The sequence below is a fragment of the Ammospiza caudacuta genome, chromosome 11 (assembly GCF_027887145.1).
Source record: "Ammospiza caudacuta isolate bAmmCau1 chromosome 11, bAmmCau1.pri, whole genome shotgun sequence".
Taxonomy (NCBI): Eukaryota; Metazoa; Chordata; class Aves; order Passeriformes; family Passerellidae; genus Ammospiza; species Ammospiza caudacuta.
The window spans coordinates 7,186,541-7,213,583 of NC_080603.1; the positions used below are offsets into that span (position 1 = coordinate 7,186,541).

The 27,043-nt window shown below is 53.3% G+C and overlaps 1 protein-coding gene across 2 annotated transcripts; it reads right to left on the reverse strand.

Moving 5' to 3' along the window:
• Positions 1 to 163: 163 nt before the first annotated feature.
• Positions 164 to 21,386, reverse strand: IGF2BP2 (insulin like growth factor 2 mRNA binding protein 2). Of its 2 annotated transcripts, none has more exons than XM_058811933.1 (17): positions 21,197 to 21,386; positions 20,663 to 20,723; positions 11,915 to 11,963; positions 11,543 to 11,594; positions 11,005 to 11,068; positions 9,449 to 9,721; positions 5,799 to 5,933; positions 5,536 to 5,658; positions 4,883 to 5,018; positions 4,597 to 4,725; positions 4,102 to 4,122; positions 3,494 to 3,562; positions 3,163 to 3,279; positions 2,842 to 2,916; positions 2,503 to 2,634; positions 2,084 to 2,197; positions 164 to 1,653 (listed from the first exon to the last, which is right to left on the reverse strand). In XM_058811933.1, exons 1-17 carry the CDS (start codon positions 21,384 to 21,386, stop codon positions 1,558 to 1,560), a joined length of 1,836 nt encoding a protein of 611 aa, XP_058667916.1. In that variant the 3' UTR covers positions 164 to 1,557. The 2 variants fall into 2 exon arrangements, with proteins under 2 accessions (XP_058667916.1, XP_058667914.1); XM_058811931.1 differs by having other exon boundaries at positions 4,102 to 4,125.
• Positions 21,387 to 27,043: the final 5,657 nt, after the last annotated feature.

Sequence of the window (27,043 nt, forward strand, 5' to 3'; positions counted from 1 at the left end):
ATTCCCAGGGTAAAACTACACCTGGCACTGCCTACAACCCCATCCAGCCCTTCCCTCCCTGGCAGCAGGGAACTGGGCACCAGGGAGGAGCTCCCAGCTGTGACCACCACAAGGAACCCCAAAGAAAGCAACAGAGAGCAGGCTCAGGCTCTGGTTAGCTGGATATATTTCTCTTTGTTGGTGTCTCAGGTTGGTTTTCACAGAACACTTTGCAGTAGAGGAAAACGCGGATTCGCAGCCCACGGGAGCGGCGCTGGCACCGGCGCCTCCGCTCCCATCCCTGCTCTGCCCGTCAGCTTTCACCGCTTCCATCCATCACCTGGATTTACTTAAACCCTTTTTTTTTTTTTTACTGTGTTTGGCTTTTTTTATTTTTCCCTTTTTTTTCTTTTTAACTATTTCTCAAGCTTTCTCAGAAGGAACAGCCACTGGCTCTCGGCTTGCAGGAGACTACGGAAGAGCTCTGGGACACGGGATGGTTTCCTTCTTCCACCTCGCAGCTGACTTGGTCGAGATCATTTTTCCAACTCGGTTTTTTTTTATTACAAAAATAAAAAAATGCTCCAACTATCAGTTTTACAAGGCATACAAAAATCTCTAAAAGGGCAACACAAGCGCAAGGTGCTGAGGTACGAAAACCTGAGGTAGTTTTTCTGTGTGTGTGTTGGGAGGGTTATTTGGGTTATTTTTCATTTGAAGCCAATTTTGCTGGGTGGGTTTTCCAGCTCTGGGCTGACAACCTCTTGTAAATGTGTTTTTTTCACCCATTTCCCCCTCCTCTCCCTGCAACAGGGATCTTTTCCTCAGAGATCCCAGTCCAAAGCAGGCAGGGCTGCTGCTGCCCATCATTCTCCAGGGATGTCAGTGCTGGGCAGCAATGGAGAGAGGACAGACAGACAGAAAGGGGGGACAGAACGGAGTCCAAAGCAAAGAGGAAAGGGTGAAGGAGAGTAACAATTCCTACACGAGGAATCTTCTTGGCTCCTACAGGCCCTGCTCTTCTCACAGCCCTTCAGAAATTGCTTTTTAACACTTATTCAGTATTTTTTTTTTCCCTGCTGGCGATCCTACAGCTCTGCTCTACGGTGCATTAGAGAACCAATGAACCAGCTCCTGCCATTAAACCTCTAGAAAAGCCTGCTTTTGCTAAAAACAAACATCCCCCCCTCCCCCAAAAACATTTTAAAAAGTGAGTTAAAAAATAAAATCTTACAAAACTTAAAAATCGGCGTTAGTTCCGTTACTCATATATTAATTCTAAATTAACGAGCGCCGTGGCCCCCCCAGCCGGGCAAGCTCCTCGGGCGTGGAATGGGCAGGTTTGGGGAGAATTCCAAACTAAAAACCACCTCTCTCTCTGCCTGGGTTAGTCCGACTGACCGGCGGGGAGCGGCGCGGGAGGTGGTGGAGTAAGGCGGAAGCTGCGGGCTGGAGAGAGCCCCCCGTGCCCCGGGCTGCCAGCCGGGGGGCTCGGGGGTCTTTGGTTTGTCCCCTGACCTGCTGGGGCCGGCGCTGGCGGCGGGGGGTTACATTCGTCGGGCGGTGCTGGCGGGAGCCTCACTTGCTGTGCTGCGAGGCCGCGGCTCCCTGAGCGTGCTTGTGCTCCTGCTGCTTCACCTGCTGCACGATTTCCCTGATCTTGCGCTGGGCAGTCTGAAAAGGGGGCAAGAAATGGGGTAGCAACACCAGAGCTGAGCCCCCACCAACCCTACAGCACCACAATCCTACAGATTCTAACACCAGGCCAAACATGTAAGTGATTCTGTGATATGTGAGGATGTGCTAAAGCAAAGGTTTGGCTTGTTCTTCTATCACTCAAGATTTTGGGGTGTTACCATGCCCTTGCAGTCATGAATCCAGCCTGGTTAGATGCACCCAGGTGGGATGCAGGAGCCATTCTCACCTCGTGTCCAAGGCACAGATGTTGGCTGAATCGAGCCAATCTTTAATTTTAATACAGCCAAAAACCCCTTCAGTGCATCCTGGGTGCACAGAAACCACTCAGTGGTTTCAGCACATAGAAACTGTGCTCAGTGGCCTTCCTCACCCTGGGAATGCTGGGAGAGCCATGGCCAAACTTTACCTGACTGGCAAAGAAATGCCCAATGATTTTGACGACGACCTCCTCGTTCTCGTCCGGGGTTTGGTCTCGCGGCACGATGACTTCTGCGCTCGTTAAGTTCTGCAGTTCATTCACCTGAGCAAACAACAGAGATCCAGGTTTTGCTGGGGAAGAGACAAAATCCTCTACTGCTGGAACCACCCCAGCTCTGAGCTAGGACACGGCACCAGGCTGCTGTGGCTCACATCCTGTTCCCTTGGAATGGCCATCCAAGAGCCACCGCCAGGACAAAGGGACTGAGACATCACTGATAGCACAGAGCACCCGGCCAGAGCTGATGGGATGGATAGGGGATGGATGGGGGATGGATGGGGGATGGATAGAGGATGTCCAGCCCTCTATTCCCAGGCCAGGTGGGACCCCCCCACACCCCCACCTACCGTCTTGCCACCCTTGCCGATGACACGGCCGGCGGCGAAGGAAGGCACCTTGATGTGTGCTTCGAGCTTCACTTCTTCTTTCGGGTTAAAGAAGTTCTCCTCTTTCAGCTTTCCAAATATTCGCCCCTGGGCCTGGAGAGGGCACAAAAGGGACACAGAGGTGGTGGGCAGATGCCTGGAGGTGGCCTGCTGCGCCCTTCATTCCCACAGGCAATGATGTGGTCCCAAAACCGTGGTCCCAAGCTGAGAAGCCCTCCTGGCATGGTGGGGACCAAAGGGATGGTCTCACCTTGCCCCTACCATGTCCCCAAGCCAGCTCCCACCCTGTGGCCATCATACCTTGAACTGAGCCTCGGGTGGCCCTGTGATGATCACCATGCGCTCGCTGGCATCTGGACCTTCTGCTGGGGCAATCTGCAGAGGGATGGGGAGGAGTGTGAGTGTGACACCTCCTTGGGCAAGACCTCCCCTCTGTGGGACACCCCCCCATTCAGGGACACTCCCCTACCCAAGCAGTGGTAACAATCAGGATGCTGCAGGACTGGTTTCTACTCATCTGAGGAGCAAAACCATTCACCAAGGGCTCCCTTCTCTGCCCTCAGCAGTGGGAAGGGGAAACTGAGGCACAAAGCCCTGACCCAGCCCCTCATTCCCACTCACCTTGATGGAGGCGCCAGCAAACCGTGCCAGCTGCTTGATGTGCTGCCCCTTCTTCCCAATGATGGCCCCCACTGCCTGTGTTGGGATGAACAAGTTCACAACCTCCTGCTCCGGCACCTGGAAAGGGCACGAAGAGCCAGAGGGTCAGGGGAACAGCTGGGCCAGGGGGCTGCTCCCCCTGCCAGCACTCCAGCCTTGAAGAGGTACTGGGCTGGGTTGTGTTGGGTTGGGCTCTCTTGAGTTGAGTTGTGGTCCTGCCCTCCCACAAGGTGCCCAAGGGAAAACCTCATGGCAGGAGGTGCCAGGGCACTTTTGGGGAAGGGAAACTCACAGGATGCTGATGGGGGAAGGCTCCAGCTGGGGGGGTTCTGTACAGACTCGACAGATAGGCTGAGGAGCCCTGTGGTGGGAGAGAAAATGAGAGGCAGTGACATCAGCGATGTCCTCAAGGTGCCAGCCCCTTCCCAACACCCCCACCCTGACATGGGGAGTGTGTCACCACCAGGAGGAGGAACACAGTGACCACAGGCACATCCAAGGATGAGCTGCAGCCCGGATCCTGTGCTTATGGCACACACGAGGCTGGGATGGGGATGGGAGCTCCCAGTTAACCCCAGTCCCTCCCCACTGCTGCTTTTTTGGCTTTGTCCTGCTGATGTTTGTATCAGAAAAAAAGATCTCCTTCTGGCCTCACCAGGGGGCTTGAAAAAGGCCACACAAAGCTTTGGGATGAAGGACCCCACACCAAACACTGCCTTTCAGGAGACCTGTCCTGCTCCTCTCCATCACACCCCCACATAAATAATTCCCACAGCTGTCTCCCAAAGGTTGTGGATTCAGGCACAGCACCCTCTGTCCACAGGCTGAGAGTGACCAACCAACCCTCCTGGAGCCCTCCAGAGCCACCCCACACACCCCACACATCCTCCCAGCACTCACCGTCCTCCTCCGCCCGCTCTGCTGCTGGCATTGTAGGGAAAGAAAACAGGACAGGTAAATTAACCCACAGCTCAGAACAAATTATTGAAGAACTAATGGAGGCAGCCCATGGTGCCTGAGTGACCTGAGATGGACCTTCTCCACCAGCACCTTGGCCATCCTGTTCTCCTGGCACTGCACCATCCCTGCCCACTGTCACCTCAGGCCAGTGGTGGCCTTGGAGTCAGGACTGAAGACCACCTACATGGTTTTTCCATGCTCTCTTCAGAGAGTAGCACCCTTGGGGCACAGCCAGTCCTTAAACACTGGTGGAATCCAGAGCAGCACAACCCAGGGATGCATCTGATCTTCTCAGTGGTTGCCACCTTCATTCCCTGTCCTCTCCACTTTGCTGCTGCAATGAGCATCCTCCCCAAAATGGCTGAGAGTCAGAACTCCCCATGAGGTGGCTCCGAAACCCAACAGCTCCAGGCACCAGGAACACGCCACACTTACTGCAAAGGGGTGGTAGGGGGTGACAGCTGCAGCCCCCCGGGCCCCGGGGGTGGATGGCAGCATGGACAGCCCTGTGGAGAAGATGCCCAAAGCACTAAGGTTCAGCCCTGGGATCAGGTTGGCCTGTTGCTGGGAAAGGAAAGACATGGAGAAAGGTGTGAAAGGTGGAGGAGAACTGAGCTTCTCAACACAGGCATGGGCGAGGCCCAACCCTTGTTGTAACACATTGATCTCCACTGTGAATTTTTGCCTGCAGTGGAGCAGGCCCAGGGAGGGCTGGGCTTACGTTGACGGCCACCACGTCGCTCTCGTAGGCCTCACGCAGCTTCTTCATGATCTCCACCTCGGCGTTGGAGCAGGCCTCCGTGCTGCCCTTCACCGTGATGGTGCGCTCGGGGTTGTAGATGGTCAGGTCCTGCAAGCTGCCCCATGGGAAAATCCAGAGACACGGTCACGTCCCTTCCTCAAGTCAAGGAAAACCCCGGGAGAGCTCAAATCACAGCTAAGGGTTCCCCACGGGACAGAGTGAGAGCTATGCGCCCTCTCCCTGCCCAACACCTGGGATGAGGGACATCCACCTGGGATAGGGAATGCACATGGGAGGGCACAGCTGCTCTGTTTTCCAGCTCCAGCACTGCTTGTACCATGTTGGACAGAATGGGGTGGCCTGGTGTCCACCAGGACTTCACTGAATCATGGAATCATGGAATGGTTTGGGTTGGAAAGGACATGAAAGTGCATCCAGTTCCAGCCCCTGCCATGGAAAGGGATACCTCCCACTAGACCAGATTGCTCCAAGCCCTGTCCAACACTTCCAGGGATGGGGCAGCCACAGCTTCTCTGGGCAATCTCCCACCCTCAGAGGGAACAATTCCTTCCCAATATCCCATCTAACCCTGCTGTCTGACCATTCCCCATAGTCCTGTCACAGGAACTTACGGGGAGATGGTGATCTTGGTGCCCGTGTCCTGCTCAATCTTCTTGAGGTTGCGGCCCTCCTTGCCAATCAACCTCCCCACCAGGCTGTTGTGTGCCAGGATTTTCAAGGGAATCTCTTCTGCTCTAAAATGGATTAAGAAAAAAAACAAAATCTAAAGTCAAGCAACACAGAAATTTCCAGCCACAGGTACAATGAATGTGTTGGAAAGAAGGACCACCACCACGGGGTCCCACCATGCTGTGACTGAGCCAGGAGCACTCACGATTTTGTTTCATCAGCCTCCTTCTGCATGATGTCCAGAATCATGCGGCACGCTTCCGAGCACCCCTCTGGCGTGGCGTGGATGGTGATGGGCTTCTCGGCAGCGCCGGCGTTCTCCTTCCGATGGATGTCAACCCTGTGGTGAAACAACCAGCACAGAGGAGCCCCTCAGATGGGCCTGGGGTCACACGGAGGGTTCTGAGAGCTCAGGAGCTGAGAAAAACTCATTTCAACACTTGCTCAAGCTGTGGGGTGAGCCTGGGTGTCAGCTGCATCTACCAGCACCTGGCTCACGCAAGCCCAGGCAGTGTTTGGTTTTGAGCAGTTTGGATCAGATTTGGACCACATCTGCCTGTAGGACCCGAGGTCCTGGAAGCTGAGGGGTGTCACAACATCAACCAATGCATGGAGGGGGCAGAACAAATCCTCAACTGGACAAAAGCCCTGAGCAACCTGGTCTATCATCATCATCATCTCTGCCGCCGGCCCCGCTTGGAGCAGCAGACGGGATCAGAGGCCCTGCCGAGCTCCGCCTCTCTCTGCACAACACCCGAGGCTGTCCAGCGACCTTGGGCAGAGAGCACTTACCCGTGGGCAGCGTCTGTCTGTCCCGACACGGAGGCACCCGGCAACAACAGCGCTGGTACTCACGCCCTTCCCGGGGGGACCAGCAGGCTCCCGTGCGCAGCGGCAGGGACCGTGCTCTACTCCTCTGCTCCTCCCTCAGCTCATGGCTCATGGCGCGAGGAGGCACGGCCTCCAGCTCGCTCCTCACGCTCAACCGTACCTGGCAAAGCCCTGAGAGAGAGGGAGAGAGGAAAGCAGGGTAGGAGACTCCCGCACCTCGACCACGCGCCTTGGGCTACAGGGGGAGGAACCCTTGCGTCTTCTCCGCGCGATGATCCGCGCGCTCTTCCCGGCGGACGGTGATGCCGTGCTGCGGCCATCCTGCCATGGGCCACCACCGTGGCGTCCCTGCCACTGCTGCAGGTCTTCCAAGCAGGTGTGGAAGTGGCAGCTCAGCCACTCTGGAATGCTGCCAGCACTGGGGTCCCCTCCGGGCATATCTCCAAGGTCCTGTCCTGATGGGATCATCCAGGGTGTGCTGCACGTGCCAGGCCAAGGGCTGGGGGGCAGAGTCACCACACGGTGCCACGCTGGAGTCCAGGTGGGTTTGCACAGGTCAACTCTTCAAGAGCCAGCACGTTGGAACACGGATGGTGGAAGGGGAGCAGCTGGGAGAGCCTTCCCTGGGAGAAGGGACTCCAAAGGGACCCCAAGTGGTTCCATCCAAGCACTGAACAGGGAGGGAAGACAGCGTGGTTCCCTTCGTAGGCTCCATCTCTCCAGATCTCCATGGCTTCAGTTGGTGCTCCCAGCCACGGACTTCCATCAGGTTGGCCTGGAGGATCCGTTCCCAGCAGGTACAGGGACACTTACTGCCACCCCTTTGATGGGAACAGGGTGAACACACCATGATGGCCACATGAGGCGATGACAGACCAGGCTGATGCTCCCAAGGTAGGGGGAATTGATGAGGAATCCTAACAAACCCCACAGATGGGAGCCACGCAGCAGCTGAGGCTGGTGGAGAGGAGAACACGGCTGAGCCTTCATGCCAGAGAGGAAACAAGTGCCAGGGAAGTGCTGAATGGAGGCACCGAGGTGATGAGGAGCTTGGAGAAGCCTCAGAAAGGGGCACAAGCCAGGTTCCAGGCTGACCAACCCATCCCATGGGATCACCAGATTCAGGATGAGCTCAAGAGAAGACACATCCCATGTCCGGATGCGTGAGCTCACTTGCCAGAGAGATGAAGGGATGCCAGGAAGGGGTCACTGCTTTCAGGCACATCTCACCCCAGAGAGCTGGAGAAGGGAGAGTTCTGGAGCTGCCAGCACATCCCAGTGCCACTGCTGAACTGCTCCATTCCAACAGGAGGATGGAGAAGGAGACTTTGAGTACCTTCACCCCATCACCAGGTGCTGCAGGGAGGGATGACCAGGGCTGGGGGGACAGGTTTGCCAATGGTGCAGCAGGAAAAGCCTCCAAGAGACCTTAGGGTGGGGTGGGAATGCTTCAGAGGGACACACGTCTCCAGGTGGACAACACAGTGTGCCTGTAGGGTTATCCCAGTGGATAGCCATGGTAGCCATGATCCTCTCTTCATGGAGCTCCAAGGGCTGTGGAAGGTCTTGGTCTGGGTTTCTTCCTGGAAAAACACGGCTCAGCTTGGGCACAGTTTTGCCTCCTTGGGCTCAGAAGCATCTTTGGGATCTCTGTGAGTGGCACCAGGGGTGAAATCCAACGTGACCAGAGGAATCCAGAAGCCAGCATCGCTCTGGGGAGTAGCAGGGGCCGGGCAGCAGGATGTCACCCTCAGATCATCACTGGCAGATGAGGGCAGGGACAGAGGGTGGGATGGCACCCAAAGTGAAGGACAGGGCTCCTGTGGCTGCCTGGGATGGATTCCTGAGGGTTCCCTTCACCCAAGCCTGCAGGCAGGGCAGGAGAGGGCAGAGCACTGAGCACGACCTTCCTCCATGGCCCAGGTCTTCAGGGCAGGCACACGGAGCCACCCCACCAGGAGGGACAATTCAGGGGCAGAAACTGCTCCAAGCAAGAGCATCTGGTTTCATGGCTGGGAGAAACTGGCACCTTCCCACCTTCCTTGCTAGGCTCAGGGCTTGGAAAGGGCAAATTCCATTCTTGGGGGGTGAGGACACAGCTACACCTGCTGCTCATCCCACCAGGACTCACCTGGAGAAGGGCTTGCAGCCAAGCAGGATCTGCTCACCAGGCTACCAGGTGAGCAAGCCAGGCTCCAAGAGCTCCTCTCCCTACTCCTCTGCTCCTCTTTCCATACAAACCTCTTCCTGCCAACCCAGCACCAGGGTTTGGCTCCTCTTTCTACCTCCAGCCACACTAGTACCAAAGATTTGCCTCTAAAAACTCCTCTGAGAACTGGGATGCTCTGGGACAGGACTCCTACGTCCCATGGGATCACCAGGTGCAGGATGATGAGCACAGGAGAAGACAGCTTGGGGTTAAACACAAACACACCTGGGCAGGAACAAACCATGCAGGAAAACCATGCAGAGAATGAGCGGTGAGATCAGGAGAACAGCAACAAGAGAAACATGGAAAACTTTGGCATGACAACCCCACTTTTTTGGCTTTTTTCCTTTTTTAGTTCAAAAATAAACACGTTAATAGCTAAAAAAGGCTTCAAACAGTTACAAAAGCCCATCCTTCTCGTTGCAATGCTCCCACAGTGTCCCTTTCCCCTCAACATCTCTAGCCCGTATGGGATGAGCAGGATGAGCAAATCCCATAAGAACCAAGACCACTGCACTGAGCATTCACCTTTAGGATTTGATCCCCAAACTTGCCATTTCTCCCTAAAGCCTCATCCCATAAAGCTGCTCTCGTGAGGCTTTAGGAACTCATTCCAGGCCTTCTTCCAGTGTGCATCCCCCTCCTGCAGCACCCAGACCACCCTGGCCAGCAGGATCGGTTCAGCACCTGAGCTCTGCCACCACCCCACGAAACCAGCAGTGGCTGGTACTCCAAAGCCCCCCAGTGCAGGGAGAACCCGAGCTGGGACCTACAGCACCCTAGGGAAGGAAAACAAAACCATTGCAAGTACTTACTTGGACTGGGTTTGCTTAGTAAGGTTCTTTATGGTCAAGCCCTCCTTTCCTATGATCGCACCAACAAACTGCGTGGGCACCAGCATCCTCAGTGGGAACTCGAGCTGTTTGGGCTGTGAGGAGCCCCCTGGGGAGGAGCCCCGCTCCCTGGAGGAGTGGCCCCTGCGGCGGGATCGCTGGGGGGGCGGAGGGGAGCTCACCTCTTCATCCGGGATGTAGGAAATCTTGAAGGAACAGTTCTCTAACTGCTGGTCGCTCAGCTTCTCTATTGCTCTGCAAGGCAGCGAGGTGCAGGGCGTGGTCAGGGGCTCCCCTCCAGCACCTCCACCACATGCAGAGCGTGGGCCCTTCCCAACTTGCATCCTCTTCCCTCCCCAGTCTGGAGAACATGGCCATGGGAAGCCAGAGCCCCACACTTTTCCCACCAGGAGCAAGCCCCATAACCTGGTGAGACATCATCCCCTTCCACGTGGGCCATGCCAAAGCTGGCACATGACTTTTCCCCCCAGCAGAGGTGGGATGGCAGCCCCGGGACCGGCCCCTTCACCTGGAGCTACCACACAGCATGGGGATGGTCTCACGGGCTCTTTGGACATGGCAAAGGTGACAGAGCAGCTCTGGGGCACCAGGGAGAAGGATGCAGCACGTGGTGCCCCCTCTGTCGGGATCTCCCTTCCCAGCTGGATGAGGCTGGGAGGCAGCACCTGGACTCTCCATCCCCCAAGCCCCTCCTCAGCTGTGATGTTTGGCCACGCTGGCATCTGCCATGACCCTGCGTGGCTCCAGCTTTCCCTGCTCCTACCGCATCCCACCTGCATCACAGGCAGCTCCTTGCCAGGCCTGAATTCCACATCCTCTGAGGACTTCTGCAGCTCCACCACCCTTTTCCTAAGTCCAAAAAAGCCCCTTATCCCAAAGCATTAAGCACTGCTCTGCTGGGGAAACTCTTGGTCTTCCTTTATTGCCACAACTCCCAAGACCATGGTGGGATTTTTGGGGCTGTCCTGTGCAGGACCACGATTGGGACTCAGTGATCATTGTGGGTCCATGATTCTGAGACACTCATGTCATCTTTATCTCTGGTCCACAGCACATCCACCCAAGGCTGGAGGCACCAGACGGATTCTGCTCTGCCCTCCTGGACCAGCAGATCCCTGTGCCCATCTCCGTCCTCAGTTATCCAACGCCACAATGGGTCAGCTCAGATGGGAAGCTGGCAGAATATCCATCAACAAATGGACTCACAAAAGCTCTTTGGGGCCTGGGATCTGCTCTTGACCATATAAAAAAAAATCCTGGCCACTAATAATAATAAGCTCATTCCTTACTGGGTGGTGTCCAGCACAGGGCTGAGGTCTCTAAAAGACTGGAACAAAATAATTGTTTGGAACCATATTTCCACTTCTGAAATAATGTGTACTACCCCATCTCCCATGCCAGGGGACAGCCCAGTGGTGGGACAGCTTAGAGAAGCCTGGAAGATACCTGGGACGCCTTGGGAAAGCTGGTGTGGTGTGAAATCATGGGCAAACCAAACCAAAACAAACCCCACTCACACTTTGGCCTCCTCCTTGGTGGCATAGGTCACGTTGACAACGGCAGTTTCTGTGTCTGTGTTCACTGTGGGAGCAGAGAAGCAGAGTTGGAGCAGGGCTGGGAGAGGTGCCACTGCTGCTCTCAGCATGCTCCAGAGTGGAGAATACACCTGGGATGGGGGCAGGGACATGCCTGTCCCATGGCATGCCTGGGCACCCTGTGTTTGTTTTCCCCTGCGCACCCTGTGTTTACCCCCAGCACAAGGACTGGGCTGGATCCAAGCAGAATGCAAGGCTGGACATCCCTGACCCACCAGTGGATCCCAAGCTATACTCAGCTCATTTTTCCTTCAATTTTTCGGGGACCAGGGGCATTCCCAGGGATGGTGGACGGACAGCCCACATCATCCCACCAGCAGGGTTTGTGTCCAAAACCCATTTCAGACCAGTGCTGCTGGTCTGGTTATCCAACTAGGTTTCATCCCAGCGGGCTTCCTGCAGCCTGGGCAGAGCTGGGGAGCAGCACTGGGAATTTTGCAGGGATGCTGGACCATCTTACCTTGCTCTACATTCTCCACTGTGCCATACTGAGCTAAGAGGCCATCCAGCACCTGGGGACAGAGCAGCAAACAGGGCAGGTGAGGCCCCAGGCAGGCAGGGCAGGAGCCCACTCCCCCCACAAACACCCTCCAGCACCACCCACCTGCATCCCATCATCATCCATTATCCCAGAGCTGACCCAGCACTCCAAGCTGGCCCCCAGCCAAAAGCAGGCAGGAGCTGGAGCCCAGTTCAGGCTCCCTCCCTGCATTACTGGGAAGTTAAAGGGTGGCCCACGTGCAGGCCATGTGCTCCAGCAGCACAGCTCATGCTGCTGGAGAAGGTGATGAACGGGATGCTTTTGGGGATTTTGGGATCAGCCACTTCTTACCTCCCACTGTAGGTGGGGAGGGATGTTTCGGATCTGGATCTTCCTGCTCCTGCAAAGACAGAGCCCTGGGTTAGGGTCTGCAGGCACCTCAGAGCAGAGGGAAAAGCCTCTCTGGGAATCACACAGCAGCTGTGACAGCTTCCCAAAGCATCCCACCTCCCCACAGCGAGCCAGGGCAGCCCAGCCCCGGGGAGAGCCATTTCTCCTCGCTGTGCCCTGGTCACCACTGGGCTGGAGCTCTCTCTGGAACGCTCCCTCCTCATGCTGGCTGTCAGGTTTCCAAGGAAACCTCCTGAAAGGAGCCATGACCGCACAGGGATGCACAGACAGCCCTGCCCACGCTGCTCTGGGCTGGGACAGGACCCCAGCCTGGCCAGGCCAGCCCTGCTAAACCCTGAGGGGAGCTCTCCAAAAGCACATCCAGCTGAGCCTCACCACTTCCCAGCAACGTGGGGCTGCTCTCCTTGGGGAAACCCAAATGAATATCCTTGTAAGCCTGAGTTTCCAAATTGGTGAAGCCATGGCTTCATTGCCACCCTGGCTGTGTTGCACAGGAAGCCCTGCCAAGGCTTCCCAAGGGTAAAGAGCCCCCAGACATCTCCTCAGCCTGGCTGTGAGATGTGCTTGGGCAGTGACAGGTTCTGACACAGCCCAATCCATGCAGGATCCAGCCAAGCCTTGAGCCACGAGCCACCCTGCTGCCATAACGTAGGAAAATCAGAAAGAAAGGCTTCAAAAAATCAAGGCTGCTCTCCTTGTCAGGGTAGCCCTTTGCAAGCTCCCATGTGAAAGCAATCCTAGGGAGAGCTGTTCATTAGCATAACAATCTATTCCTAGGTGAAACACAACTAACACCTTATAAGTGTATAAAATGTTTCTACACTGATAGAAACATGAAAACTATCACAAACAACTTTTCCTACTTTGGGAGTTGGAGTGACCCCCAAGAGACACATCTCACCCCTGAGATGGTGGGTGCCAGGCTGTGAGGCCAGAGGGCCTGAACAAATCCCAGCCAGTCCCAAACCATTGGAGAGAGCTGGACACGCTGCCCAGTCACCCCCAGACCCAAACCCACGGGGGGCACCTTCATCCCAAGGTGCCCCTGCTCAGCTCCAAGCCAAAGCATCACCACAGCCACCCTCCTCTCCACGTGGGAACCACTGGGGTGCCCCAGGTTGGGCATCCCACAGCTGCTCTCCATTTGGGGTTCACTTGGCTCAGCCCACCTGTCCCCAAAGCCCAGGGGACACAGGGCACTTGGAAGGGGCACATCCAAGAGAAACCAGCACAGCAGCTGGACAAATCCCTCTGCCACTCCTGGAAAAGCCCTGCCTTGAATTGAATTGCTCCAGAGCCATAATTTCCCTACTCCTCTGCCAGGGGAGATGCCAGAGCAGCCCTGGTCTCCCCAGGCGCTGCCTCACCCTCCCAAAACACCCAAACAGAAGAACCACAGCAGGTGCCACATAACCCCACTTCCCAACGGGACACGACAGCATATTCCCACTTCCAACATACATCCACACCAGAGCACAGCACCTAAAGGCACCCAAAGGGCACTCAGGCTTCAGCTCCCATGGGCAGCATTCCCAGCAGCTCAACATCACCACCCAGCATTGAAGACAAGGTTATTGCTCCTCCTGGGTGTGCTCATGGCTCTTGTAACTGCACACCTGGCTGAAGCAGTGCTGGACCCCACACAGCCACCACTGATGGAGCCAGGGATGCACATCTGGAGCCGTGACAGGTGGGTGAGTTATTCCCAGGGGCATGGGAATAACTCATCCATTCCCAACACCACTCCCAGGAGAACTTTGTGGCAGAAAAACCCTTTATTTTCATTTTGTTTTTGTTTTAGTTGCATTTTCCCAGACCCCAGGGTTGACTCCAGGGCACGCACACAACACCAGCACAGGAGCTGACGATGGCCACGTTTCACCCACCCCGTTTTGCAGCAGGCTGGTGGGAATTTAAGGAGTGAAATAAATCCTAACAACCAGATGGGGGAAAAACACTCAGCTGTGTGATGCAACTGGCCCTGCTGTGGTGAGTGCCCTCAGATAACCTGGAGAGCTGCATCCCTCTGCCTCTTCCTCCACACACCCACCTCGCTGCCTCAGCAGCTTCAAGGGCTGAAGAAACCAGCCTCAGCTGCTTTTTTCCCTTCTAAATTGATCCCAAACTGGTCCTGCTCACCAGCAGCTCGAGGAGGAAGCAGCTCCTCCACCCCAGAGCAGGGTTTGGGTGCCAGGAGCTGCCGGCAGCACAGGGAGGATCGAGCAGTGAGTGAGGAGGTAAAGTGGGCTCGTGAAATAACCCAGGATGGGGCTGTGTGTCCTCTCATGCACCCACCAGAGCAGAATCATGGGGCTGGCATCACAACCCTGCAGGGAAAGGGGATGGAAAACCAACCCCCAGCCATCCACGCCCTGCCAGCATCACCACTGCTACCTCCACCTGCTGAAATCATGCAGTGACACAGGAAAGCCTTAAAACTTGGGGTTTGTTCCCCAGAATCAGGAGGATTGAGGGGGTTTTGGCACAATTCACCATTTTCCAGCATGGCTTCCAGGGAAAGAGAGGGCAACAACCCCCTTGAAATCCCGAGACACAGAAGGACAAGCATAAAAATGTGAGTGAAGAGATAAAGTGGGCTCGTGAAATAACCCAGGATGGGGCTGTGTGTCCTCTCATGCACCCACCAGAGCAGAATCATGGGGCTGGCATCACAGTCCTGCATGGAAAGGGGATGGAAAACCAACCCCCAGCCATCCACGCCCTGTCAGCATCACCACTGCTACCTCCACCTGCTGAAATCATGCAGTAAAATGAAAAGCTTTAAAACTTGGGGTTTGTTCCCCAGAATCAGGAGGATTGAGGGGGGTTTTGGCAAAATCCCCCCTTTTCCAGCATGGCTTCCAGGGAAATAGTGGGTAACAACCCCCTCAAAATCCCAGGACACAGAAGAACACGCATAAAAACGTCATGAAGTTGTGAAATGAGAATGAGCCACCAGCTCCCTGCCCAACATCCACAATCCTTCCTGGATTTTCCCTGTAGGCCCCACCCATCCCTTCTTAGTCAAGAAACTCCAGAGGGGCTTTGTCTCCCACAAATTTGGAACTAGAAACAAGCTGGCTTCAAAATAAGCTCTATAATATAATAATAAAACCTCAACAAAGTAATCCAATAATAAATTAATATTGTGATATAATGCTATATAGTAATATAATTAAAAATATAGAAAAATAATATATAATGGTACCTAATTAATACAGTGGAATATAAGGGATGGCTTCAGCACTCTCTGCCCTAAAAAGCACAGATCTTTTTCCTACTCATGCTTTGTAATATCTTACTATAATAAAGCTTAAAGGGATTTTATCACCTTCCACCTCAGATCAGTGCTGAGGGCAGAGAACACATGCTCTGCCACCTCCTGTTTTCCATAAAAATCAATTTTCAAGAGAACTGGGGAAAAAAAGCAAAGGGAAAACATGCTGAAAACCCAGTGGGGGCTCTGCCTGCTTTATGAAATATTTGTCCCAGGCAAGAAAACATCTACCAAAAAAAAAAATTCCCATCATCAGGCAGGGACCCAACTCTGTCCCAGCTGAATTTCCCAGCTCGGAGGCTGAGCCAACAGCCCCCTGAGCGGGCAGGGAGGGAAGTGGATGCTGGATTTGTGATTGCTCATTATCACATTTATTTTCTGGGCTTGCTGGGGCTGTCCTGGAGGAGTTTTGGTGCATCCCAAGCCCACCCAGCAGCAGCTCCACGAGCATTAAAGAGCTGCCCCAGTTTCCAGGAGGCTGCGGCTGCTCCAGCTCCCCTCCCAGCCCGGGGGCTTTGCTCTTAAGGAATTAAAAACCCCGGACTGGAAAAGGGTCCGGCCCCGGGCGTGGATCAACAATGGGGATGGAGGGGAATCGGGAATCCGGCCCATCTGCCACCATCGGATCGCGGGGAAAACAAAAGAGGGAGGGGAGGAGCAGGGGGAAAGGAGAAGGCACCAAAAAAAAGAGGGGAAAAAACAAAGAGAGGGGGGAAAAATGATGGGGAAAGAGATAAATGGGAGAGGTGGGGGGAGAGGAAGAAGGGGGGAAAGAAAGAGGGGGAAAGAAGGAAAGGGGATGAAAGATAAGGGGAAATAGAGGAGGAAAGGAAGGTGGGGAAAGGGGGAAGAGAGGGAAAAAAGGGAGAAAGAAGAGTGGAAAAGGAAAGAAAGGAAAAGGAGAGAGGGGAAAGATGAGGGGGGAAAGAAGGAAAGAGGATAAAAGATGAGGGGGAAAAGGAAGAGGAAAGGAAGGTGGGGGAAAGGGGGAAGGGAAGGGAAAAAGGGGGAAAGAAGAGTGGAAAAGGAGAGAGAGGAAAAAAAGGGGGAAATGAAAGGGGAAAAAAAGAGGGGGAGAAAAAGAAAAGAAAGAAAAGAAAGAAAAGAAAGAAAAGAAAGAAAAGAAAGAAAAGAAAGAAAAGAAAGAAAAGAAAGAAAAGAAAGAAAAGAAAGAAAAGAAAGAAAAGAAAGAAAAGAAAGAAAAGAAAGAAAAGAAAGAAAAGAAAGAAAAGAAAGAAAAGAAAGAAAAGAAAGAAAAGAAAGAAAAGAAAGAAAAGAAAGAAAAGAAAGAAAAGAAAGAAAAGAAAGAGGAAAAGTGAGAATGAATGGAAAAAGAAGGTGGAAAAGAAAGGCAGAGAAGAAGGGAAAAAAGGGGAGAAAATAAGGGAGAAAAGAAAGGGGGGTAAAAGAAGAGGGGGAATAGGGGAAAGAAGAGGGGAGGAAAAAATGGTAAGAAAATAACGGGGGGAAAGAAGGAGGAAAGAAAGAGGTGGAAAATAGGAGGGGAAGAATGGGAGGGAAAAGAAGGGGGAAAAAATCACGGAAAGGAAATGGGGGTAAATAAACAAGGGAAAGAAGGGATAAAATATTAATGGAAGCAAAGACCCACGTGGAAAGGAATCTAAAGAAAACCAAAACTCAAACACCACCAACTCCCAGTTCACCTACACCTGCAAATAGAAATGAAATAATAAAATAAAATAAAATAAAATTTAATTAAAAAACAAAAATAAAACAAGCAGTGGCGTCACCCCCATCCAGAGCCAGCGCTGCAGTCTGGGAAAGGATCAGTTCCAAGGGGATTCTCCTGGCCAGCCCATTGGGAACAGCATCCCAGACCTATGGGAAACTGGGCTCACATCCAGTGGGCAGCAGGAGTGGGGTTTCCCATCCTGGATGTGACCAACATTGCCCTGGCAACTTCATATGTACATCGATATATATAAAAATATATATATATAAATTCTCTTTTTGTACATAAATATGTCTTATAAAATTTTATATACTACATAGGAATATTTTGTGTATTTTATGCAATTTAATATCTTTACATGAATGTTTCATATAAACATACATAAATATAAAATCATAGAGTGGTTTGGGTTTGAACTTTAGAGTTCATCTAGTCCACATATGTCATAGAAAATTATGTACTAGAAGTATATTTTATACTTATAAAATATATATATATGTAACTTTTATGTAGTATCTTTATACACATCATATCTTTTATTTATATCTACACAAAAGATACCAAATGCTTTAAACACACCACCACACATTGTTAATCTGTGTCAATACATAACATATTAAAAGTTTTTAGATGTATCTGTTTAAGGACACAGGACTCGGACTGAGCGCAGCATCACTCCTAGCACCCCAAATTCAATTTTCTGCTCCCCGCGAGCATTTCCAGGCACACATGGGGAGGTTCCAGGGGCTTTTCCTGCCAAAGCAACGGGAATTCCTCTCTGCTAATTAAGCAGCTCACTAACGACAAGCAATTATTGATAAGGGAAGCAAAGATGGGGTGTCCAGAGGAAGAACAAAGGGCCTGGATGTTCATCACCAGCTTTAACATCACCAACATTTCTGGGTTGAAAAGCACAGGGAAATAAGTAAATAACCAATAAAGCAAAACCACGCAGAAAGGAGAATTGAATTGGTGCTCAAAAGATAATTATTTAAGGGTAATTGTATTTCAAACAGGAGAAAGTGCCATAAAATCACCCCCAGCAAAGCCACTCAGGCAGGCACCAGCACCTCTCCCCCTCAGCCACCTTTATCTGGGACAAACCACCCAAGTTTTAGACATAATGAGGTATTTGTATACAGTAATTTAATATTTCAGTGATTTCCAGGCTCCCCTCACTGCTCTTCACATCTCCCTCATGCTTTCCTTTCTCCTTTCTGACAATTATGGCACAAGCAGAAATTAAAAGGCACAACCAAAACCCTCCAAATTTGACTGGTTTGGGGACAATAACTGGAACTCTGCTACTTTTTAAACTCCTCATTTAATACAATTCTTGTATACAAGTCAGCACTGGGTTAGCTGAGTTTTACTTCCCATTTTTCACATTTTTACTTTTCTAAAATCCTCTTTATATAACTTTGTATGTTCTTTCTTTTCCATCTTTCTTTTCCATTAACACGATTTTTTAAGATTTTAGGAATACACAACCAATCTTTAAGGAGGAAGATGCTGCTGCTTCCCTCACGGCCACCCTCCAAAAGCAAAATACTCTTGGAGTGGGATTGCTTCAAGCAAATAAAAAAAAAAAAGTATTCCTTACTCCTGCTGAGTTCAAAATCAATTTTAAAAGAATTTAAAATTTGAAAATGTTGGTAAAAATATAAAATATAAAGTGATTTTTTTTTTCTTTAATTCCCTAAGGCATGATATATACAAGGGGAAACAAAATTTTTTGAGGCTGTTGGATATTTCCTAGAGGAGTCCAGACCATTGGGATGGCACAGAAGGGCTGATTTGGAACCCGTGGGAGGTGAATCGATGGGCTGGGCAGGATTCAGGCTCCTTCCCACCACTGTCACATTTAATTCCTGCCTTCGGAGAAACAGAAACAACCCCCGTGCCAGCGCCTCCCCCCGAGGAATTCCCTTCCCTGCTTCCCGTGGCCAGATGTCCCAGGGGTTTTCCAGCCGGTTCCTTTTCCAAATGCGCTTATATGTATATAAATCTACTGATTAGATTATACATACATTAGATTTATATATTTGTATTAGATTTAAATGTAAAAATTAAACATTCCAGGTGAAGTCGGGCACGGAGGGAACCTCCTCACATCCCCGTGACGCAGGAATGCCGAGGGATGGGAGCCAGCCCAGCTCGGGTTCTCCAAACCAAAAACCCCAAATTCATCTCAGCAACGGGGGGATTTTTACCATTTCACTCCCTGAAATCCCAGCGTCTCTCCGGGACTCAACCACCACCATAAAAACTGGATTTTCTACGAATTTAAAGGGGGGGGGGGGAATAAACACGACCACGTGAGGCTCTGTCCCCTGCCAAAAATCACATTACAAAAATAAAATCTATAATCGAAATAAAATCTATAAAACCCAATCAAGGCACAACCCCCCAAACTGGGGATATTAATATAAATTATTAGGGTAGATTTTTTTGGAGCTGGGCATAAAAAGACACCGGCTTAAATTAGATCTCAATAATCGGAAGAAACTTGGGAATAGAAAACTTGGAGCCAGCCGAACACAGAGCGATGTAAAATAAATCAGTATTTATTTCTGGGCCGGTTAAATGGCTTTTTTCTAATTTTAAAACTCGGGAGGGAAAGCAGGCGCACCCCAGCCCCAGCCCCGACGGAGAATTTAAAGATGAATTCCTTGTTTACATCCCCGGCTACACGGTAAAGGTCGAGCCCTGGCTGCGTACTACGGCCCCAAACTCGCAATTTCTGCCTCCATCCCTCTTCCAAAGTCACGGCCGGCCCATCCTGAGGCTGCTGCAGGGGTTTGGCCGGGAAATGCCACACCTGGGGATGCCTGGGGGGCTCCTCGGGATGGTTTTTTGGAGGTGGGGAGCGTGCAGATCCCTCGCCGAAGACGAAATCCCACTCCGGCACACGTGATGCCGGGCACGAGCCATTCCCCCCCCGTAAGCCTCAATTACACAACAGCATTTCCAACCCCCCCGTCATTTCCAAATTAATACCCCAGCAGCAATCCCGGGCCAAATCCGGACCCCAGCTCCCAGCCCAGGCCAAGCCTCCGCGCCCGGCCGAGCCAAATCACCCGCCCGGAGCAGCCCGTGGGGGTTTTTTATTTTTGTTGTTGTTGCCTTTTATCCCGACACATGACGGGGGGGAATAAACCTCGGGATGAGGCTACGCCACACGGAGCCGGGTTTGTTTTCCCTGCGGAACGCGTGTGCCCATCAGCCCGGCCTCGGGCACCTGGTGGGAATGAGAGGGCGCGCTCGCCGCGATGCATGAAATAAAACACGCTTCGTGTTTTGGGGTTCTCCCGCTGGATAAAGCGGGGAGATGAGGTGTTTGGAGAGGGGAAATTGATTAATTATCAACTAAAGATAATAAGCCTAAGGGCGCGGTGGCTGCGCTGCCGGGAAAAGCTCCGTCCGCGCCGCGGGAAGTGGGAGGAAAGGGGTTTTCTCGTGTTTTCCTGCTAAATTAGCGGCTGTTTTCCCCGGGAGCGTGGGGTGAGGGGGCATCACGGGGGTGCCCACCGTGGGAACGCGGCCGTGGGCCGGCAGCTCCTTCCCCCGCCGCGCCGCGCTCCGGAGCGAAAGTAAAACCGACGGGGCTCCGCCGCCCCCCCCGTCCCCCGCATCCCGGAGCGCCCGGCGCGCCCCCCGAAACGCTGCGATGGACACGGGCACCGGGGGGACAGCGGGGGACACGCCGCGGGGTTACCTGAGCTTTTTGGGCACGGAATAATCCACTTCCATCACTTTGCCGTGCAGCTCCACTTTCCCTGCGGAGACAGCGGGGCGCTCAGCATCCCCCCGGGATGGGGCACGGCGGCATCCCCCCGCCAAATCCCGTCCCACCGCATCCCACCCCATCGTGTCCCACCGCATCCCGAGCCGCCGGCCCTCCCGGGCTGTCCCCGCGCCCCCCGCGCCCCCCGGCGCCCCGGTCCCCCCCGCTCGGCGCCCCCGGGGAGTTGGGGCTGGGCACCTCGTAATCGGGTCCCCGGGGGGGCGCGGGGGGCGGCGGGGCGGCGGGGTCGGGGGCGCCGCGCCCCGGGGGCTCCCAATAAAATCGGAGAAAAAAATCAGCGAAAAATAGAGGCGAGGTCGGGAAGAGCCGGGGCGGGAGGAGGGAGGGAAGGAGGGAGAGGAGGGAGGGAAGGGGGGACCGGGAGATGCCCGGGGAGGGGGCGGCGAGGGGGGTGATGAGGGGGTCGCGGGGGGGATGCGGGGGGCGCGGGGGGGGTTCGCTCACCCGAGAGGGTCTCGATGGCCCGGATGGCCCAGTTTTGGTCCGGGTAGTCCACGAAGGCGTAGCCGGACTTGAGGAGGACCTGGCCGGGCAGGGGCAGCTGCCGCTCCCCGAAGAGCTGCCGGAGGTCCTGGGCGGTGGCGGCGGGGCTGAGGTTGCCGATGTACAGCTGGTTCATCCTCCGGCGCCTCATCGGGAGCCCCCCGGGCTCCTCCCCGGGAGCCCCCCGGCTCCTCCCCTCCCGGGAGCGGGACGGACGCGGGCTCGGGAGGGTCCCGCTCTGCGCCACCGGCCCCGGCCCGGCGGAGCCTCCGACAGCGGCGGGCGGAGCCCGGCCCGGCCCGGCCCCGGGGCCGCCCCGCGGGGGGGCAGGTGGAGCCGCCAGACCCCCGCGGGGACGGGGTGGGCTGGGGGGACCGGCCCAGAGCCCCCCGCCCTTCTGTAGGGGAACGCACCGCGCCCAACACCCCCGAGCCACCGCACCCCGCATCCCGACCCCTCTGCTCCGGAACCCATTGAACCCCATTGCCCCTAAACCCCCGCACCCCGTCATCAGCACAGAGCTCTCTGCCCCGCACCCCATCGTACCCCATCACCCCCAATCCCTCCCTCTGGCCTGAACCCACCACCCCACACCACTCCAACCCCTTTGCCCTGGAAACCACCACAGCCCAGCAGCCCCAACCCTTCAGGAGTTCCTTCAGGGAGATGAAAACCTTTTCACTCAGGAACCAAAGAAAATAAATAAGAAATACATCTTTATATTTATATATTTATCTACATAATTACCTAATACAATTAAAACAAATACACAAACATGATAAATAATATAAATAATAATGTTTTTACAGTGCTTTTTTTTGGAAAACAAGAATGTGTGAACCCTTCCCCGGCCAGATCCAACCAGCCATCACTGCGTGTGATCCCATTGTCGGAAAGGCTCCAGGAGATGCCGAGCCTGTGCCAGACACTCCAGCCATGAGCTGTGCACGTTCTCTGCCCGCTGGAGATGGCTCCTGCAGCCTCAAGGGTGTCCTCAGGTCACCAGGAGTTGGTGTCACCATCTGCCTGCAGGTTAAGTGACATTTTTCTCTCTCCTTTCGAGAATAAAAGCATAATCCTTGTGGAATTGCATCGAGGACGTGACTGGAGGCAGAAATAAGGGGCAGAATAATCCTGGCTGGGTGGGTGACAAGTGGCCTTGTGCTCTTGGAAGAGCGTTGTGTGCAGGGCCAGGTGTCCCTTCCTGTGCTGGGGGGTGAAGGGCAATAATCTGACTTCCCCAGATTTTAAGGCAATTAAGGACACTTAAAGCACCGCTCCTCCTGCTGCTCCATCCCACTGCCAGTCTTGCCTGGCATACGGAGATGGATGGAGTAGGAATAGCGGTGACGGGTGCTCAATGCCATGCCTACAGCAAAAATAGATGTGGTTGGGCTGCGATGATGCAAAGCCAGAAGAATCCTTCTCCTCCGATTTCTCTGGCTTTGCTTTCAGTGCAGCTCCTGCCTGGCTGTCATTTGTCACTGGTGCTCACAGCTCCTCCATCCCCAGTACATTTTTTGGGGTGATTTTAGACTGAAATTGGTTGATAAAGTCCTTTTCAAAGATCTTGCTCAGGTCATTCCTGCCTCGTCAGGGATGAGCTGTCGGCAGGAATGGGGTAGGAAGCTGCTGGTTCATTGTGTGAGGTCACTGCTACTGGGAAGCAGTGGGAGAAACATGAGATTTTGGGATTAATTAGTGCCCACGGGATGCAATACTCATTTACTACTCCTCAAATCAGCCTTCTGCTGGAGCTGGATGTAACAGAGGAGTTACCTGCAGGAACTCATCCCTCCTGCCCCTGATTTTTGGCTTTGCAGAAAGAGCTCAACAAACTTCTGCAGATGCTTTCCCAACCCTATGGAGCTGATACTGTTTCCCAGTTTGGGTGGATCTGTCTTGGTCCAGATGTGATGTTCAAGGGAAATCTGTGCTTTGGGGAAGAAGATTTCAGAGCACTGGTACAAAACAGCTGGAGAGGTGACAACCAGATGGAAAAAAAGGTCCTAAAAGGGGTGCAGGATCCAGCAGGAAAGGGAAAGCATCTTCCAAGGGTAGCCTTGTAGGCAAAATCATTCCTCCCTGGAAAGAGATGCTGGCATGGAATGAGTCTGGAATGCAGCAGCAAGACTGATAAAATGAGCAAAAGGCCATGAGAGATTGAAGGAGGGTTTGTTTAGTCTGGAGAAGGACAGGATAACCCACTGTGTGTGAAGGGCTGCCTTGAAAAAACAGGACAAACTAGGAAAAAACCGGAGTGTTTGGTCGACTGGACACAGGAGGAACAGGAGATGCTGTTCCTCAGCTGGAGGTTTTGGGAGGAGGTCAGGCAAACATCTGGGACTACCAAATCCATGTTGGGGCCAGCCCAGGGGGTTCCTGAGTCTCCTCCCAGCTCAGGAGAAACAGTCTGGCCCACAACTCCATTTTATCCCAAACCCTTGGTAAGCCTGTCTCAGCAGGCAGGTTGGGATCCACGAGATTCCATCACCCTGTTCTGGCAGACTGGTCTTACTGGGACTTGCACTCAGGGCACTGGTTGGGCTCCTGCTAATGGAGCAGCTGTGTTGGGATCTCTCCTTGGATCCCACATCCCCAGAGGGTGTTGGGAACAGGACGGAGAAAGGACAGCAGGCGGAGGGAGGATCCTGCCTCGAGCCAGCAAGGATGTGGTGACTCCAGAAGTTACCCCAGGAGGCTGCAGTAATCCAAGAGGGAAAAGCTCAGTGACCTGGCCCAGGAGAAACCCACCTCACCTCTCTGACCTGCAAGTTTTCCCTGAATCCTTAAGGATGTTTTTCACTATTCATCATACAGAGAATCTCAGGAGAGCTTCATCCCACCCCTGCACTGTTCGGATTGGTAACAAGGTGGGAATGCAGCTGCTCATTGCTCCATGGGGGACACCTCTGGCTGCTGAGACTGCACAGGTCAGGCAGTGCCAAAACAAAGCCCTGTCCTAAAAATGAACTCATTTCCTTAAGGAAAGGACTTGGTTTGCTGTCCTTTGTTCTCCCCAGCCTGTGGCAGAGATGACTGTGCACAGTGGACTGGGACATGCTGCCAGAGCAGCTCCCACCTGCCCCTCACCACTCTGAGCAAGCCACCAGGCAGCTCCAGGCTGGGCCTGATCCCAAATTTCCCTCATGTGCTGGTGATGAACTGTCTGAAATGCAATTTTTGGCTTTTAGAATCCTCCCAGCTGGAGAATGGTGCAGCTGCTATGGAGGAGAGGGAAGAGCACGAAGGACTGGCATGGAAGCAGCCCACCTTGGGAGACAGGAAGAGCAGAGCTGAGAAAATAATTCACAATTTGGTTGGAAAATGCATCCATGCTTTTCAACCATTTTGCTCACCCTTTGCTGGGACATCAGTGAAAATTTACTCACTACTCACTGGATTTTAGAAGTTTCCAAGTCTGCAACAGTCAGGAATGCTGAGGTGGAGGGACTGGCACGGCTGGGTAATTAAATTAGTGTCTGTGTTAATTACAGCTGTGCTGGGGCTGAGCATGAGTGAGACATTAACGATGGGAATGGTGGACAGGCACCAGGAGCTCCAAGCTTTGCTGACTCTCCCGAGGTGATGCCAAAGGTATGGATCTGTGGGAACACAGTGTGGAGCACAGGCCAGGTGACAGAGATTGGCACTAAAGAGGGTGCAAGCAGGAAAATTAAAGGATCAACTTCTCCCAGCTCCAAAGCAGCTCCACTGGGATGGATGGGAGCACCTGCATTTTATGTGATCAATGTGCAAAATAAATTGCTTGAACCCCAGTGAAGGAGATGCAAGGAAAAATGGGATTTTTAGGAGCTCATGGAATTCCATGAGGAGCAGTGCAAGGGGTGCCTGAATATACTGAACCCACAACTGCCTCCATACTGCCCAGCTCCCTCAAGCTCCACAATCCCTCCAGGGCCTCTCCTCATGCCCAGGGAAAGGCAGGAGATGCTGCAGGGACAGGAGCATCCCCTGCACAGGAGAGGCTCAATCTACCCCAGAGGAAATTCCACCTGCATGTGTGGGGAGAGGAGAGCAGCACAAACAGCTCCTGGTTTCCTTTTTCCCCTCCACGTGCTTCCAAGGTTTTCATCAGTCCTCCGCCGACAGGAAAGCAGGTCTGGAAAGGGCACAGCCTGTCACATCCAGCCAGCAGATGCTGCTCCAGCAGAGATTCCCTGCTGCCCTGGTGGGATCCATGCTGGGGGTCAGGGCAGGCTCCTCCTCCCATGGATGATTCCTGCCTTCCTGCTGGCAGAGCACCAGGCCAGCCAGCTGTGGGTTCCAGCACACATCCCACAGCCTCCTGCCAGCTGTGCCACAGGGCAACACTTCAGCCTGGGAGCATCAGAGCCTGGGCTGTTCCTGGACTGAGAGCTCTGGGAATGATTCAGCAGTAGGAAGTGCTGGACAGGCTCTCCTCACCAGGCCAGCTACAGCAGCTCTTCCCCAAACCCCCAGAAAATCTTTAATGTGGATTATGGGGTGCACCTCAGCAAGCTGCTGCTCACAGAAAACACCCATTTCCTCTGGCACCCTTGGTGGGATTTTCATCTGGATCTGAGCCTTACCAGCACCCCTGGTCCTCACGACGACTTTGAGGGGCTGCAGCGTGTCCAGGGAATGGAACAGAGCTGGGAAGGGGCTGGAGCACCAGGGGTGGCTGAGGGAGCTGGGAAAGGGGCTCAGCCTGGAGCAAAGGAGGCTCAGGGGGGACCTTGTGGCTCTGCACAACTCCTGACAGGAGGGGACAGCTGGGGGTGGTCGGGCTCTGCTCCCAGGGAACAGGGACAGGACAAGGGGAAACAGCATCAAGCTGTGCCAGGGAAGTTCTAGTTGGACAGCAGAAGGGATTTCTTCATGTAAAGCGTGGTCAGGCACTGGAAGGAGCTGCTGAGGGAGGTGGTGGAGTCCCCATCCCTGCAGAGATTTAAAAACCCTGTGGATATGGCTTTTGGGGACATGGGTACGTGGTAGCCTTGGCAGTGCTGGGGAGTGGCTGGAGTCCATCTGAGAGGGCTTTTCCAAACAAAATGATTCCATGATGCACCATGGCCTTGCAATGCTCACACCAAGCACAGACCTGGCACAGGGATTTGGGACACGCTCAGCACAGGAGCCATGTGACACATTGCAAAGAATGGGTCACCAGGAGCAGCCAACTCCAAAATGTGTCACCAGGAGCAGCTCAGACAATTTACAATAATTACTGCCATGGTCCTGTTGTACACTCTGGAGAGTAAAACCAGGGAAATTTTAACAAATACCGGATGATTTTTAAATCCCTAAGACACCTGGTGTGCTGCTGCTGGCTACCTCCTCTCCAGGCAGCTGAAGCAGGTGGGGCCTGTTCCCTCAGTCTCTTTCTTTGCATGATGGCACACCATCCTCCTTAAACTTTGTTCCCTACATCCATAGAAATAATCAGTTTTGAGTCTAGAAATTTCCATTATTTCCACAAAACCCCACATTCTCACCACAAAGCAACGTGGAAAGCTCCTCCAACACAAGATTAAAAATTAACTGGCTCAGAGATTCAAGTGCACAAATTCACTACGTGGTATGACAGATACACATGAAGTGTTGGCCCAAAAGCTTTTAAATACAAGTGGCAACAGCTAAACACCCAAATAAGGGATTCAGTGCTCATTTCACAATTGAGAAATAGACTTGAGAAGCACCTCAGATGCAATTTACTTGTGGATGTTTACATCAAAAGACTGGTTCTTCCTGGAAGGAGTGGATGGCACTTGCCCTGGGATTACCTCCATGCTTTTGTTTTCTTGGCAAAAATAAGAAGGGAAG